Genomic DNA, 15,379 nt, shown 5'->3' on the forward strand with positions numbered 1-15,379 from the left:
GTTTTAGTTCCGATGATAGAGAGGGTGTTATAGAGAGTCTTCCGTTCCAGGCGCTCCCTTACTACAAACGTGGCAGGAAATTCTTTTCGCCGGAAAATCAGGAAGAAAGATCACCCTCCCCTTCCCTCGGACCTTCTCATTGGTGATAGTTCTTGTCAATCTAAAAGGTATCCTTCCGACTCTTTGTTATGGTTTAGGCTGATCAATTTGATAAAGGTCCTGTCGCTAATCCCGATGACTAACTCAGATCAAACTTTTTCAGTTCGAATTAAGGAGGAATGGGGGTCTCAGAAATGTTCTTATCAGCCCCCCGTCTGTTCAAATATTCCAGTAAGTAGACGCAGAGTTCTTTGTACTCACTTGGGTGTCAAGAGGTGAGGTTCTTTTCTTTATGTAGTCCTTATGCTGGTAATAAGGTGGTGGAGGGTAGAGCTTGAGGCCAGAGTTACGTTTTGGTGATGTCCTTCCCTAGTGCCCTCGCAGGACCGGCGTCCAGGACTCCGAGGGGCTTAAAAAAGCCCCCTCAGAGTACCTAGGAGGTCAAACCGCGTTTGCGGGCTGCAGGGAGTTCCTGCTTTCCAACCCACTTGCAAGGGTCGGATTGGGGTATCTATGTACCCCAGAAATAACGCAAACTTGGATTTCTCCCAGGACAGCCTGGGGAAATGGAGTGCTCTCTCCAGCGGCACCACCGGAAGTCCCTGTTTGACAGGGTGTTCTTAATGATGTTTTCAGAGCCTGTCTGTGAATAATTGGCCATTCTAAACTTCCTGGAAGAGTCCCAAACATGTGAGGACACAAAATGTTGAGCACTTACTTTGACAGGTAACAAGGCCGGCTTTCCAGGAGAAGCTTCCTCATCAGAATAATCATGGTGACCTCGTTTCTTCAAGTTGATCCGGCGGTGGCTCTCAGAAGGTAGCAAGGACCGGAAGGACTTTTCTTCAATCTCATCTTCTGTCATGGATTCATCAAATTTCAGGGAATATTCTGTAGCAACAGAAGTTGAATCTGAAGCGGAAGCCAGAAAGGTTTATTCTCAAGAGAAAGCCTTTATAATAGAAAAGGTCCACAAAGTAGGTTTTTTGTCTCTATCTATTGTGAAACGCATAGCTTAATAAGCGAGCTATGTATATCAGTGGTCCATAATTTAGTGGCTCAGACTTTAAATATGCAAGTGTGAATCACCTCACAGAATAACATAAACTAGCTGGCCTGGGCGTGGGTAACAGAAGCCACACACCCACAGATAAGGTGGGATATCTCCCAACAAGGAGGGACTGCTCGTGTATGCAGAATATTATAACTCTGTAACTTAATTAAAAGAGAATGAGGAAAAAACTGTCTGACGAGACCTAAATATGCCCTAGAAGGGATGGAACGTTCAGACCAATAACCATTAGTTTTTTTTAAAAAATGGGGGAGGAGAAATCAGCCTGCTCCTATTGAATTCTGGAAGGTGAAATTTTGAGGAATAGGATTTTCAAATTGTTTCCCTCCTGTAGTTCCTTGCGGGTCCCCATCTTGTTGGACTTAGCATCCAAATATTGGCTGTTAATTTCAGGCCCAAAACCTAACTTGCTCTTTCCTTCCAGCAATAACAAGGTCACCCCAAAGATGCACAGGGGCGCTACAACCCCCACACTGCATACCTCAAGACAGCTTACAGCTTGATCCTTTATTTACTCATAAGTAAACCCTGCTGAGTTCAGGGTGTTTTACTTCAGATGAGAAAACAAAGGATTCTGATGCAGCTTGATAGTTTCAGTCCTCTGCAGTTTGGCATATGTCCTCATGTCTAGTCATGTCAGTAAGTTTGAGAATGCCTACAGTATACAGAGGCTGGGGCTGTTCCAAGAGGCTGCAAGTCAGGAAATCCCCACTTCAAGTCTCACCTTCTCACTTGAAGACTAGCCACTATTATCTCAGCCACTGCCCTCTACTGTATTAGCGATCATTATATACTAATCTATCCTACACAGCTGTTGTGAAGCTCAGTAACGCAGTCAAAGTAGTGGGCCATTTCGTCCTGCGCCTGCATGCCTCCCTTACACACCCAGAAACAAACAAATAAAAATCCAAACATCACCCACCCCTCAACCGCATGACGGCCTACAAGAGACCGGAGCTTTTTCACGATCAATCATTAACTCACGACTCACTCCCTCGCATGGGGGAGGGGGAGGGACGGCGCAGCATAATCTCCAGGCGGGGAGAGAGCGAGCGAGCGAGGGAGCAGGCGAAGGCGCCTCCTCGGCTCTTATCGTTTGCAGAGGGACCAGACAGTGGTGAGCCAGCCCAGAGGGGAGAACTTCCAGTGCAAGTCAGACATCACATGCATTCAGCAAGCAGTGCACAAGAGGAATGAGCCATCAGTGGGAAAGTAGTCACTCTGCTCTGATTGGATGTGTTTAATGATGGCCTCTTAATTTTGCAACATGTTTCAAGAAGAGCAATAAAGAAGAAAGGAAGGATGACCGGTTGTGGTGAAATCGACCACTCAATCAACATGCTTCCCACAAACAGGAAGACAAATGAACCATGTTCCAGCTTGGCACCATCTCTTATGGTCCCTGAATGTGCTATCTGTCTGCAAACATGTGTCCATCCTGTGAGTCTGCCTTGTAAACATGTCTTCTGCTATCTGTGTGTGAAAGGAGCTTCCTGGCTTGGAAAGCAACGTGCACTCTGTCGGCAGGAGATCCCAGAGGACTTCCTTGATAAACCAACCTTACTATCACCTGAGGAACTCAAAGCAGCAAGTAGAAGCAATGGGGAATATGCTTGGTACTATGAAGGCAGAAATGGCTGGCGGCAATATGATGAACGTACCAGTAGGGAGTTGGAAGATGCTTTTTCTAAAGGCAAAAAGAGCACTGAAATGTTAATTGCTGGGTTCTTGTATGTGGCAGATCTTGAGAACATGGTTCAGTATAGGGGAAATGAACATGGACGTCGCAGAAAAATAAAACGGGACATAATAGGTATTCCAAAAAAGGGAGTGGCTGGGCTTAGGTTGGACTGTGATGCTAATGCTGTCAATCTAGCAAGAGAGAGCTCTGCTGATGGTGCAGACCATCTAAGGGCTGCTGCTGGGCAGCCTCTAGCAACTGTTTCTGTTAGACCCCTACCTTTACTAGATGGTCAGCTGACAAGTCCTGCAACGCCATCACCTGATGCAAGCATTCTAGAGAACTCTTTTGCCAACTTACAAATAAATGGAGATAGTATGGTTGAAAGGAGCCATAGGGGAGAGAGAGAGAGAGACCATGAATCATCATCTTCTGGCAGGGTGCCAGTTCTGGACACCTCCACTGAGGAAACAGAATCGGATGCTAGCAGTGATAGCGAGGATGTGTCTGCCCAACTTCAGCTGCCTGTATCCTCTGCTCAGCAGAGACATCTGAATGCAAATCAGCCAGCCTTGGATAGACCAGTGGCAGGGAATGGGGTGGGAAACACCAGTGTGAGATCTAGAAGGCCTGATGGACAGTGCACAGTAACTGAGGTTTAAATCTAGAGCCATGTTTTGAAAACTCAAGTCTTGTACCTTTATAATTTGTCTGTATTGACATTGCACTCCAGTCTAGCAGTGTGTTTTAAAGTGTTTGGGGGTGGGTGGCTAGGAAAAAGCAAAAAGCAAAGTTGGGCCTCTAACTTCAAAGGCAATCTCTTAACATGTCTTGGCTGGAATACTTTCAATGTTTAAAAAAAAACTGGGGGGGTGTTAATGATTTGACAGCTACTTTGCAATACCCAGTTTTGTATTTGTAAATGTCTTTCATGTTTTATTTTGTAGTATATTTCCTCTCCCTCAGTGAAATCCTATCCTCTTTTGACCAATGTATATTTACTGTAAAACTTGGAGCTGTCATCATTCTCTGTTGCATTAAGTAACTTTACTATCTGCATGGATCAATGTATGGGAGGAACATTAAAACTGGAAATGGATAAGAGTTTGGGTATGAACAGGATTCTTAATTTTATGTGAGAAAATAGGTGTGACTTCTGAAGTTCAGATATTTTACTAAAACAAAGAGTAATCATCATCCTGAACGAAATGTAAAAATTATGTTGCAGAGTTTTACTTGTAAACACTTCATGGTGTCTTCATTGGCTCTTCTGTCTAGTCCCTGTAGCTTGTTTGAGTCTCTTGATCTGTTTTGTTTTTGTTACAAAATTTATAATTTAATAAACTACATTTTATCAACAAAAAACAAAACAAAATCATTAACTCACAGAGTAAAATGTTCAGAGCCAATCACCTACCCACAATTTTCATCCCCCCATTAGTGGACTTCAACTGTATAGACAACTGGGATGGATTCATCCCTTGCCAGTCATTCTCTGCTCACAGCTAACTAGCAAAATGCCCATCTTCATTATGGAGAGGGACATGGCTCACAAGAAAAAGGCTGTACAACACACCTGTGCCGTTGCAGGAGAGATCAAGAGACCCACAGGCACAGGTGAAAGGAAGGTTTCATCCCCATATTGAAACACATTTTCCTTACAGGTGATAAGAACATAAGAAAAGCCATGCTGGATCAGACCAAGGTCCATCAAGGACAGCAGTCTGTTCACACGGTGGCCAACCAGGTGGCTCTATCTGCACCACCATACCCTGAGTGTGACAAAGAGAAGGAATCTAAGACATAGCTTTATCGTATTGATGGTGATTGTATAACATCCATGATTTAAAAAAAAAAAAACCAAACAAGCAAGCTCTATAGCTTTTTAGATACTAAATCACTGTTTTAAAGAAGAGACAATAATTTCCAGAACAATGAAAGTGAGAACAACCAGCCAGCCAACAGCTCACAGCCATGGTCCAGTGTGGCAACCAAGTGACACAGTGTCAAATATCAGACTGCAGGTCCTCAAGCAGCTCAAAAGCTGCCAAAATTTAATGAGAATTTACTTGCATGTGCAGGCACATGTGAAACAGCCAGAGAAAAGTTTCCACTCATTATGTCTTTTGCATGATCTAGTTACAACCACCATGGATTGAGGCAGGGACAGAGCACAAACAGTTCTTTAGCCGTGCTCATCTGAGTACTCACCTCTCTCATCTGGGATGGATGGAATGCTGTTACTCTGCAGGGAATCGTACACAGCTGTCAGACCCTCTTCCTCAATGGAACTGTTTGATTTTTCACGACGGGGGGCTTTTTTGGCTTCCTTAGAAAATGGAACAGATGGACTTTCCTGGCGACTGCTGCTGCTGCTTCATAAAACAATATAACAGAAGGGCACAGGTGAATTACTAGGGTGTAAAGACACAGAGTGAAGCAAGCCTTAGAATGATGGTCAAATAATACACATCTATTTTTACCCAAACAGAGTGTTGTTTGCTTAACCCCCCCAACGACTCCAACCACCATCTCTGGAAGAGCCTCTTGCATCAGCAGAAGGCTCCCTTACTCCAAAAGAATGTGCCACCATTGTCTGAAGAGTGGTAGGATAGATACGCCAACATTTTTCCGCAAGTTCTATACTTTATATTTCATTAGTCCCTTAACTAGTCATAGAAAGTGTCTTGAAAGATATCCAAAGCTGGCTTTGATTTTGCAAAAAGATACATAGTTATGAAACAAAGAAAGGAGATAAGAGAGAGACTGGATATATTCTTTCAATCAGCTAACAAAGGGCAATTTACAAGCTAACCCAGGGGTCCCCAACATGGTGCCTGTGGGTGCCATTGCACCTGTCAACACCTTTCCTGGTCGCCAAGTGCTTTTAGAAAGTGGGCAGGGCTAGGCGGAGCTTTTGCCCAGCAGGGCTTCTGATTGGCTTTGCAGATTAATAGAGATCCTGTTAAACACAACCTCTGCCTGAAATGTTGAAGAGTTGCTATCAGAGGTATATATAACCTCACTCCCTTACATTTTGTGGTTGGCTCCGCCTCCTGTGGCAGGCATTTTGTGATTGTGCCCACCGCCCTGTGTCAGAAATCCAAAGGTGCCCACAGGCTGAAAAAGGTTGGGGACCCCTGGGCTAACCCATGTTTCCTGAATCAAGTACTGCCCATAGTGTTCCTTTGCTGCATTTGTAACCAACTCTTTCAATCTAGCTCCTCACCTCTGGTCGTGTATCTTTGATCTTGATGATTCTGAATAACTATCAAATGAAGGAGAGTAATAGTGCTTTGAGTCACCCATCTCCTCTTTATTTTGCGAAGAGGTAACAGATTCTGTTTTCCTGTTAAAGACAAACAAGCACGCTTGAACAATCCAAACATCAAAAGGTTGCTCCAGTTGATTGATTTAAGTAGGTGAAGAACTAAATCCTCAAGGGAAAGCCACTTAAAAGTGAGATAACTGAATGAGAAATGTATCAGCTGCATTTTGCAGAAAATTGCAAGTGCTGTAACTTGGCTGACTGTCTATCAATCACAAAGCCAGTGGCAAAGCAAGGGAGGATTTCTGGCCTTTACTCACTCAAGAGCACACATCATCACACGTTGGCAGCATGACCTTGATTGGGGGGGGAGTTCCCTACCAAAGAGATTAGGCAACAGGATGCTGATCTGGCAAGGCACAACCTGCTATGAGGCTTCCCCTTCCAATACTAGCAGTCTAGAAAGAAATATGAAGTAGTAGGGAGAAGCAGGCATTGCCTTCTAAACTGCAGATGCTTGAAGCAAAACATGACAAGCAAAAGGAAATGTTGGTTTCCCTCTACAGTTGGCAGCAGAAGGAGGAGATACGTAGACGCCCAACTGGTGAAGTCTTCCTTGAGGCCTAGAACCAATCCATCAATAGGACAACATTAAGACAAACTAACTTTTTTTTAATTACATGCATTTTTCTTAGGATTTAAGAGGAAAAACACCACCATGTTTTATCCCTGGAGCTTAGGCATTCCATAAAATACCTGCTTGTATCAGAGTGAGATTTTAGTTTCTTTATGAACGTTGCATGATGCTTCCGTTCTTGGTCCAACAGCATGGTAATCGGAGCTGCAGGAACACTGATTGCATCTGAGATCTGGGCATGGGCTAGCTCTGTCATCTGAACAAAGGAGGGCAGAGAGAAATAAATCTCACAAAAATTGAACCACTTCTCATGAATTAGCCTTTGAGAAGCCACCAAATACCCACTTTTAAATTCTGCCTAGTGATAACATAAAAGCCCATTGCTCCAATGCTAACTGTCACTTAAGAGACAATTGCACAAGATGATCATGATGCTATTTTAAGCATTAAATTCTTGGCATCACACTAAATTAGCATGGAGATAGATCACGATGGGTAGCCAGGTTTGTCTCTCAATAGCAGTAGAAAAGAGCAAGAGTCCAGTAGCACATTAAATACTAACAACATTTCTGGCAGGGTATGAGCTTTTGTGCGCCACAGCTCACTTCTTCAGATAAATGAGCATGGGTAAGAGATTCTAAGAGCGTGTTTTCAAAACACAGAAGTACTAAGAAATTGAACAAATTTTCTCTAATGTGTACCCGTTTGCAGACAGACCTCTACTACTAACAGTCCAGTGGTCAAACATTAGTTTTGTTTTAGCTTTAAAACAAAGACCCTTAAGTATTACATTTCCAAGCTTTTACCACAGGAGTACAGTAAGAGGTGGTGTTTCTAGACAGGCCTCAGAAAATGACCCACTGTCAGCAAGGGATCTCTTTTCACACTACAAAACGTCTATGGGGGAAAGTGTGTGCCACCCTGAAATTGTCAGGTTGACTGAATAATATTATTCTTAACTATCTACTTCAGGCATACTATGACCCAGACACATTAATACTTAGCATATGAACACATGAAGCTACCTTATACTGAATCAGACCCTTGGTCCATCAAAGTCAGTATTGTCTACTCAGACGGGCAACGGCTCTCCAGGGTCTCAGGCAGCGGTTTTTCACATCACCTACTTGACTAGTCCCTTTAACTGGAGATGCCGGGGATTGAACCTAGGACCTTCTGCATGCCAAGCAGATGCTCTACCACTGAGCCACAGCCCCTCCCCAAACAGCAGCACATTAACCCTTGTGGGAAAGCATCTCACCCCACTGTCCCCCTCAACAGGGATTGGCTTTCTTTATCCAATAAGATATTGCAGGAGCAATAGAAGGCTCCTCACTATTTTAAAACCCCCCCACACCATTTGGTTGCCAAGGATAAAGCAATTTTGATGCACAGCCATACGCTTACCAAGGAATCCACAGCAGAATCTCACCTTACGGATCTGCCGAGCAGCATCTGTGGTGAGAAGAGCTGCCTCCACCTGCTGAGCTGCTATCTTACATGTAGTTTCCTGGAGAGCCTCAGCTGCCTCTTGCCGGGACTGCACCAGCTGCTGCAGTGACTCTGCATGGGCCTAGAGAAGGAGAGCCAGCCATCTTTAAAACATTATTTGCTTTCATTGAAGTTGCAGAACTACCTGACTCAAAGAAACCTGAAGGGAGAGTCCAACCCTCCACATGGAAGGAAGGTCCAGTATAAAGGAACACTCAAACAACTTAACTCACATTGCTAGGAGATGGCAAAGAACAGGAAGAAATTCACACAGACAGGATACTTAAAAACAAATCTTTTGGGTTATCTTTCCTAAAAAAATTAGGAAAATTCCTCCCTTGGGGCAATAGCATAACACAGCTTTGAGGCCAAATGAAAGGCGTCCAAGACAGCTAAGGTCTGGGGCAAAGAGAGCACTGTATGCATAGGGTAGAGAATGGATATGGGGTTGTGGAATGCATGGCAAACATTCCAAGACCTAATTTCACCCCCACTCCAGGACTCTTACTTGTGTAAGAAGTTAGGGGTAGGTATTTGCAAAGTGTACTCAATTCAGTTCAGACAGTGTTTCTCCTCTGATTCTAACAAAATCCTACTGTGGATCCACGGCCATAGCTCTTTTGACTTGAAAGGTTTCACAGCCCTTAAAAGCATATACCGGGGGTGTCGAACTCAATTGTTATGAGGGCCGGGCAGAACATAAATGTCACTTGGTCAGGCTGGGCCATGCCTTGCTAGCCCAGATTGAGAGTGGGGGGGGGGGGCTGCTGGCTTGCAAGCCAGATAAGAGCTCTCAACTGGCAGTTATCTGGCCTGCTGGCCTAATGTCTGACACCCCTGGAGTATACCATCTTGAATCAGTGGTGCACAGAAATTAGGGCTGGGGAAATGTACTTCACAGCTATCTTTTCCCCTTCAGGATCCTATGTGTTATTTGGGGCACAAGCTGGCAAATTTCTCCTCCCCTTCTATTTTCCTTCTCCCCCTTTAACTGTCACACATGTGTCTTCTACATCTGCAACTCCTGGGGGGCAATCTGCATGCTCAGTGCTCACTCAGTTGCTTTAGGTAGGGTTCTTGTTGTCGTTTTAATTTACAAACGTATGTGGGACATCCCACAGGTTATACAGCTAACCCTATCTTGCTTACGAGATGGTACCATTCTGCTGTCCTATTGACAATGTTTGCTACTAGAAGGAGTGATTAATTAATCCAGCTTGCCCAATATTGGCGGTTAACTTAGAAGAACATTCAATTACAGCAGTATATGTAAAAGACAAACACTTCCATCAATATTTTAAGACAGTTGCTTAGTCTTTCTAGAAGAAAATATTTTAAGCAAAGAAAAAAAATCCCAAAAGCTCAAGTAAATTAGAGTGGCACAATATGGAACAAGAATAAAAGACACCAATCATAGCCCATTATATCCTCTGCCAGCACTTCAAAATTCCCACCATTAGAATGTTCATCTCCAGTTATAACTATCTGTTTTTTGGGGGTAGGGGTGAATCAACACACTTGGTGTCATGGATATAGCCAGAAATCTAGGGTAGCTGTCCCTGGCTTTGACTAAAAATATCATGGAGGATGCTTCTGTAAGTCAGACTCAGGGCTGGCCTGGTCCCTCTGCTAAACATGTCAAAAAGGGAGCCAGAGATCCAGAACAGCCTAGAGGAGGGTGAAGAACAAAGGAGTAACAGACTAATATGGCCTATAATAGATCAGAAATAGTATAACTAATATCAGTTGATATGTGCAATAAGCATCTGAGAATGGCAGGAATGTCCAGCTATATATGGGTGAAGATATAGTTCAAAGATGGGGAGTATTGGTTGGCGTCTGACAGTAGTATGAGAAAAATTGTAATCATTCTAGGTTATGATTAAAAGCCGCAAGAATGTGTGTGTGTACAAGATGGGACAACAAGCTATTATTGGAAAATTATTTTGAAAGTATGTATTAATAATGGGAGTCTGTATTGATCATGAGCTTCTTAGGAGGGGCTCCATGCTTTTGCCAAAGCAAGCGGGTCATGATGTTTGAATGGGCTTAACTAACTACTCTTCTTTAATTATCTATGTCAAACCAATGGGTGGTATTACATTCTTTTACATTAAAGATATAAATAGTTATATTTTAATAAAAAGATTGAATGGAAGCCAGGATTCTCTAGTAATATTTTTACTTTTATACTATACCTGAAAACAAACCAAAAACATCGCTGAGGGCACCTCTTGCTAGGAGATTAATGATGAGATATAGCTTCTTAAGGCTACATTTGGGTCAGTCCTTCCCAGTGTTGTTTGGAACACTGGGAAGACCCCTTCCAAGTACCAAGGTCTTGCAGTCATTTCAACAGAACCTTTCCCCCCCCCAAAGAACCTGCCACAGTTTTCCAATTCTGTTAACATCAAAGGCCCCATACAGGAAATCCACTCTATGATGTTTTTTCCAACAATATTCGAGCTCTACCTGCATACTCTTCACACTGTTTGAAAGGTTGTATTACCTGAGCTGCTTTCTGCCGTGCCTCTTCCAATTGCCTCTCGCTTTCCAAAGCTTCTTGCTCTGCTTTGAGTTTCAGAAGAGCCAAGTCCCGCTCATGTCGTTGCTGCTGGGCCTACACAGCAAAGAAATTAACACTTCAGCCATCGAGTCTTGATTCGCTGTTAAAGATGCTCAAGTATGTCTCCTGCTTCAGCACCTTTTAACGTTTATATTGTACCAGCTTCAAAATTTCTACTCCGATTGTACAGAAATATCTGCGGTGTTATACAATTAAACTAGTCACAATGGTATCAGGGCTGCCAAGAAAAAACGTGGGGCCCTATGGCAGAGATTCCCTCTGCCCCCCCCCCCCCCCCGTTCTCACATCACTCAAACATCACACAAAAACTAATCATGTTAATTGCCCCTCTCCTACGACACCCAGGAGCCCCGTGGCGCAGAGTGGTAAGCTGCAGTACTGCAGTCAAAAGATCTGCTCATGACCTAAGTTCTATCCCAACGGAAGTTGGTTTCAGGTAGCCGGCTCAAGGTTGACTCAGCCTTCCATCCTTCCAAGGTCGGTAGAATGAGGACCCAGCTTGCTGGGGGTAAAGGGAAGACGACTGGGTAAGGCACTGGCAAACCACCCCGTAAAACAAAGTCTGACTAAGAAACATCAGGATGTGACACCACCCCATGGGTCAGGAATGACCCGGTGCTTGCACAGGGGACCTTTACCTTTTAGGACACCCAAGGTGGAGGAGAGCCCAGGAATTGTGTCCCACTAAGTCTTCTTTACCCCAGTTGATTATCTTGATGGGTACTTCTGAAGAAATCATTAATTGATTTTTTTAAAGGAACAGTAGATCTCAAAATTATCCCCTGCCAGAACAAAGGCAGCAGCTCACCAGTTAGTACAGAGTCATCTCCTTGTCAACCACAACAAGTGGACTGACACAATTTAAATCAACCAACAGAAAAACTTTAGTATATTATTTTATTTATTTAAAGCATTTATATGGGAAGTCAATCTGACAGTTTTGTGGACTGAATGGGAATACACAAATATTCTTTCATTGGCATTCAAATAAAATTTTCTCAACCCAGCAGCAACTATTCCAATGTGTGGCCAAGACACTTACAGAACTCAAGGATCAATTAAAGCCACAATAAGAACTTCATCAGTTACCTTTAGTATTTGAGCCAGTGAGACACTTTCCTGTTGTGCGAGTGAAATGCCCCGTACCCTTTCCATATCTGACAGGTGCCGCACAGACTCTTCAATGGTACACAAGTAATTTAGCTCTGCTGACATACGCTGCTGGAGACCAGCAGGGGAGAAACGCATGGCGCCTGTAAGAAAACAAATGATATTAACATCTGAAGCTGCCTTATAAACCACGTCGGAATATTGGGTCATCTAGCTCTGTAATGTCTACTCCGACAAGCACTGGTTTTCTAGGATCTCAGACAAAAACAGAGTTTCACTTACCTGTAACTGTTGTTCATCTGATGGATCTTCTATGCAGTAACACATTGGGGACAGCGCAGGCGCAGGCCAGCCACGGATAAGAATTGTTAGCTTTTAGCAAATTCCAAAAGAGTGGGGCATGCAATCTCCCCGCCCCTCGGTCACATGACCCAAGGAGGAGGGAGCACTCTTCCCTCCAGTTCTCCAACCTGCCGCCAAGGAACCATCCACTCGTACTAGTGGAACGGTCCCACAGCGGGGAAGGAGGGAGGGAATGTGTTACTGCATAGAAGATCCATCAGATGAACAACAGTTACAGGTAAGTGAAACTCTGTTTTTCATCTGAATGGCTTCTATGCAGTCCCACATTGGGAGAATAGCGAGCTCGCTTACCAGGATGGAGGGTGTGGGACAATCACCGGAATAAGGACTGCAACACTGCACGTCCCACTGCTGCATCTCTTGCTGAATCCACATCCACAGCGTAGTGTTTCATGAACGTGGACGGAGTGGACCAGGTGGCAGCTTTACAGATGTCCCGGATATCAACTCTTGAGAAGAAGGCGATGGAGGCCGCATACGCTCTGGTAGAATGAGCCTTGATCATGGGAGGACATTCCTGGTGGGCAAGGTCGTAGGGCAACTTGATAGTAGATGTAATCCATCTTGAAATGGTCTGGGGAGATGCCCGCTGTCCTCTATGTTTTCCCCCGAAGCAGACAAAGAGGTTATCCACGCCCTTAAAAGACTGGGTTCGGTTAATGTAGAAAAGGAGTGCCCTCCTGACATCGAGGGAATGTAGGGCCTTATCAGCATCCGAAGATGGGTTAGGGAAAAAAACAGGGAGGACAATGTCCTGTGATAGGTGGAAGGCAGAGACTACTTTGGGTAAGAAGGAAATCTTTGTTCTGAGAACTACTCTATTAGAGTGGAAGGTAGTGTATGGAGGGGAACGGGATTGGGCCGACAAATCACTCACCCTCCTTGCCGAGGTGATTGCAACCAAAAAGGCTGTTTTAAACTAAAGCAGGGCCAAATTACAGGTGGCCAAGGGCTCAAAGGGGAGATTCATCAGGCGGGTAAGCACTAGAGACAGGCTCCACTGGGGAACTGGCGGGGCAGTGGGTGGATACAGATTGTTTAGGCCCCTTAAAAACTTTTTGGAAAGAGGGTGAGAGAAAACTGAAAAGGAGTCAATCTCTGGGTGAAAAGCCAATATTGCGGCCAAATAAACTTTGATAGATGAATTAGATAAGCCTTCATCTTTAAGGAACAGTAAATATTCAAAAACACTAGGCAAAGGGCAAGAAACAGGTGAGATGCCCTTGCCCGCAGTCCAGTCAGAAAAACGTTTCCACTCAGTGTCGTAGGAAAGACACGTGGAGGCTTTAAGTGAGTGGAGGAGTACTTTGGCTACCCTATCGGATCATAGGCCTGAGGTAGAACCCTCCAGGCAGCCAGCTGGAGGTTGGGAGGTGAGTGGGAGGGGTCTTTTGGGAGAATGAGGTAGTGTCCCCATGCAAGTGACCTGAGCACTGCGAACCACGACCTCCTGGGCCAAAAAGGAGTGACAAGTATGGCATCCGTGTTGTCCTGGATCATCTTGGCGATGACCTTCTGAAGTAGAGGGAATGGTTGAAAGAGATAAAAGAGGGTTCCCTTCCAGGGTATTTGAAAGGCATCCCCCATTGAGCCTGGACTGACCCCCGCCTTCGAGTAAAACGTGGGGCACACTGCATTGTGCTGCGTGGTGAACAGGTCTACTTGAGGACAGCCCCATTGCTGGAAAATATGGTTTAGGCACTCGTTGTTCAGTGCAATCTCGTGCGACTGGTTTGGAAGGCGACTCAGAGCATCGGCTAATGTATTGCTCTTGCCCGCAATATGGATCGCTAGGAGAGAGGCGGTGTGATGGATGGCCCACTCCCAAATGTCGCTGGCCTCCCTGGAGAGCGAAACGGACCGTGTGTCGCCTGTTTGTTTAGGTAATACAGGACGGTGGAGCTGTCTGTGGCGATTTGAACGTGCCGTCCCTTCAGGTACCCTGCAAACGAAGACAGAGCAAGACGGATGGCACGCAGCTCGAGTAAATTAATATGCAGTCGAGACTCTGAGAGAGACCACCTCCCTTGTGCGGTAAGGTGATCACAGTGGGGGCCCCAACCCACCAGGGAAGCATCAGTAAACAAAAATCTGTCAGGAGATTGTCTGAGAAAGGGTACCCCCTTTAGAACATTAACATCAAGAGTCCTCCACTGCAGAGAAGATAACACATATCTGGGGATGGACAATCGCTTATATTGGGAGTCCACGTTAATCCTGAAGGCTCTAAGAAACCAGTTTTGGAGTGGACGCATTCTAAGTCGTGCAAACTCCACCACCACTGTGGTGGAGGCCATAAGGCCCAATAACTTTTATATTTGATGCGCTGTCTGGAACCTTTTGTGAACAAATCTATTCACCAGCTTTCTGATGGCATAGGCCCTCGGCAACGGTAGGAAGGCCCGGCCGAGTGGGCATCCAGATACGCCCCAATAAATGTTTGGGCCCGTGCGGGAGTCAATTGAGACTTTTCAAAATTAATCAAAAGGCCCAAATTATGAAGCGTTGAAAGGATCAAGTCCACCTGTGTGGACAGTTCTGATTGTGAATGGGCCACCACCAGCCAGTCATCAAGGTAGGGGAATATAACACACCCCTTGAGGGCGAGATGAGCTACTACGACAGCAAGGCACATAGTGAAGGTCCTAGGGGCGGTTGAGAGGCCGAACGGCAATACATTATATTGGTAGCACTTGCCATTGCACCAAAAACATAAATACTGGCGACACTGTTCATGAATCGCTATATGGAAGTAGGCGTCACGGAGGTCCAGCACTACAAACCACATGTGGGCATCGAGGAAAGGAAGCACCTCAGAGAGGGTAAGCATACGGAATTTCCTGGTCTTGACAAAGATATTAAGGTATTGCAGATCCAGGATAGGGCGTTTCCCTCCACCTTTCTTATCCACTAGGAAAAAGTGGGAGTAGAACCCATGATTCAGATCTAAAGGTGACACCTCAGATATAGCTCCCTTAGACAGCAGGGTGTGGACCTCCGCAAGGAGGAGATCAGAGTTATGAGAAACAGAATGTCCAACAGGTCTAAAAGGAGGAAGAGTGTCAAATTCA

The 15,379-nt window shown here is 44.8% G+C and overlaps 2 protein-coding genes across 2 annotated transcripts in view; one reads left to right on the forward strand and one right to left on the reverse strand.

The window, feature by feature from the left end:
• Positions 1–15,379, reverse strand: part of CEP350 (centrosomal protein 350) — a 93,598-nt gene that overhangs the window by 28,838 nt on the left and 49,381 nt on the right. Inside the window, exons 17-23 of the mRNA XM_056845578.1 lie at positions 11,925–12,088; positions 10,758–10,868; positions 8,190–8,330; positions 6,877–7,013; positions 6,082–6,201; positions 5,064–5,227; positions 818–1,011 (exon numbers count right to left, since the gene is read on the reverse strand). Of these exons, the coding sequence (XP_056701556.1) occupies positions 818–1,011; positions 5,064–5,227; positions 6,082–6,201; positions 6,877–7,013; positions 8,190–8,330; positions 10,758–10,868; positions 11,925–12,088 (1,031 nt within the window). The remainder of the gene's footprint in view (positions 1–817; positions 1,012–5,063; positions 5,228–6,081; positions 6,202–6,876; positions 7,014–8,189; positions 8,331–10,757; positions 10,869–11,924; positions 12,089–15,379) is intronic.
• LOC130473929 (E3 ubiquitin-protein ligase RNF146-like) overlaps positions 2,333–15,379 on the forward strand; it is a 171,912-nt gene continuing 158,865 nt past the window's right edge. The window contains exon 1 of the mRNA XM_056845576.1: positions 2,333–3,644. Coding sequence (XP_056701554.1) covers positions 2,474–3,514 — 1,041 coding nt within the window. The 5' untranslated portion in view covers positions 2,333–2,473 and the 3' untranslated portion in view covers positions 3,515–3,644. The remainder of the gene's footprint in view (positions 3,645–15,379) is intronic.

Source organism: Euleptes europaea, chromosome 2 (assembly GCF_029931775.1).
Source record: "Euleptes europaea isolate rEulEur1 chromosome 2, rEulEur1.hap1, whole genome shotgun sequence".
Classification (NCBI taxonomy): Eukaryota; Metazoa; Chordata; class Lepidosauria; order Squamata; family Sphaerodactylidae; genus Euleptes; species Euleptes europaea.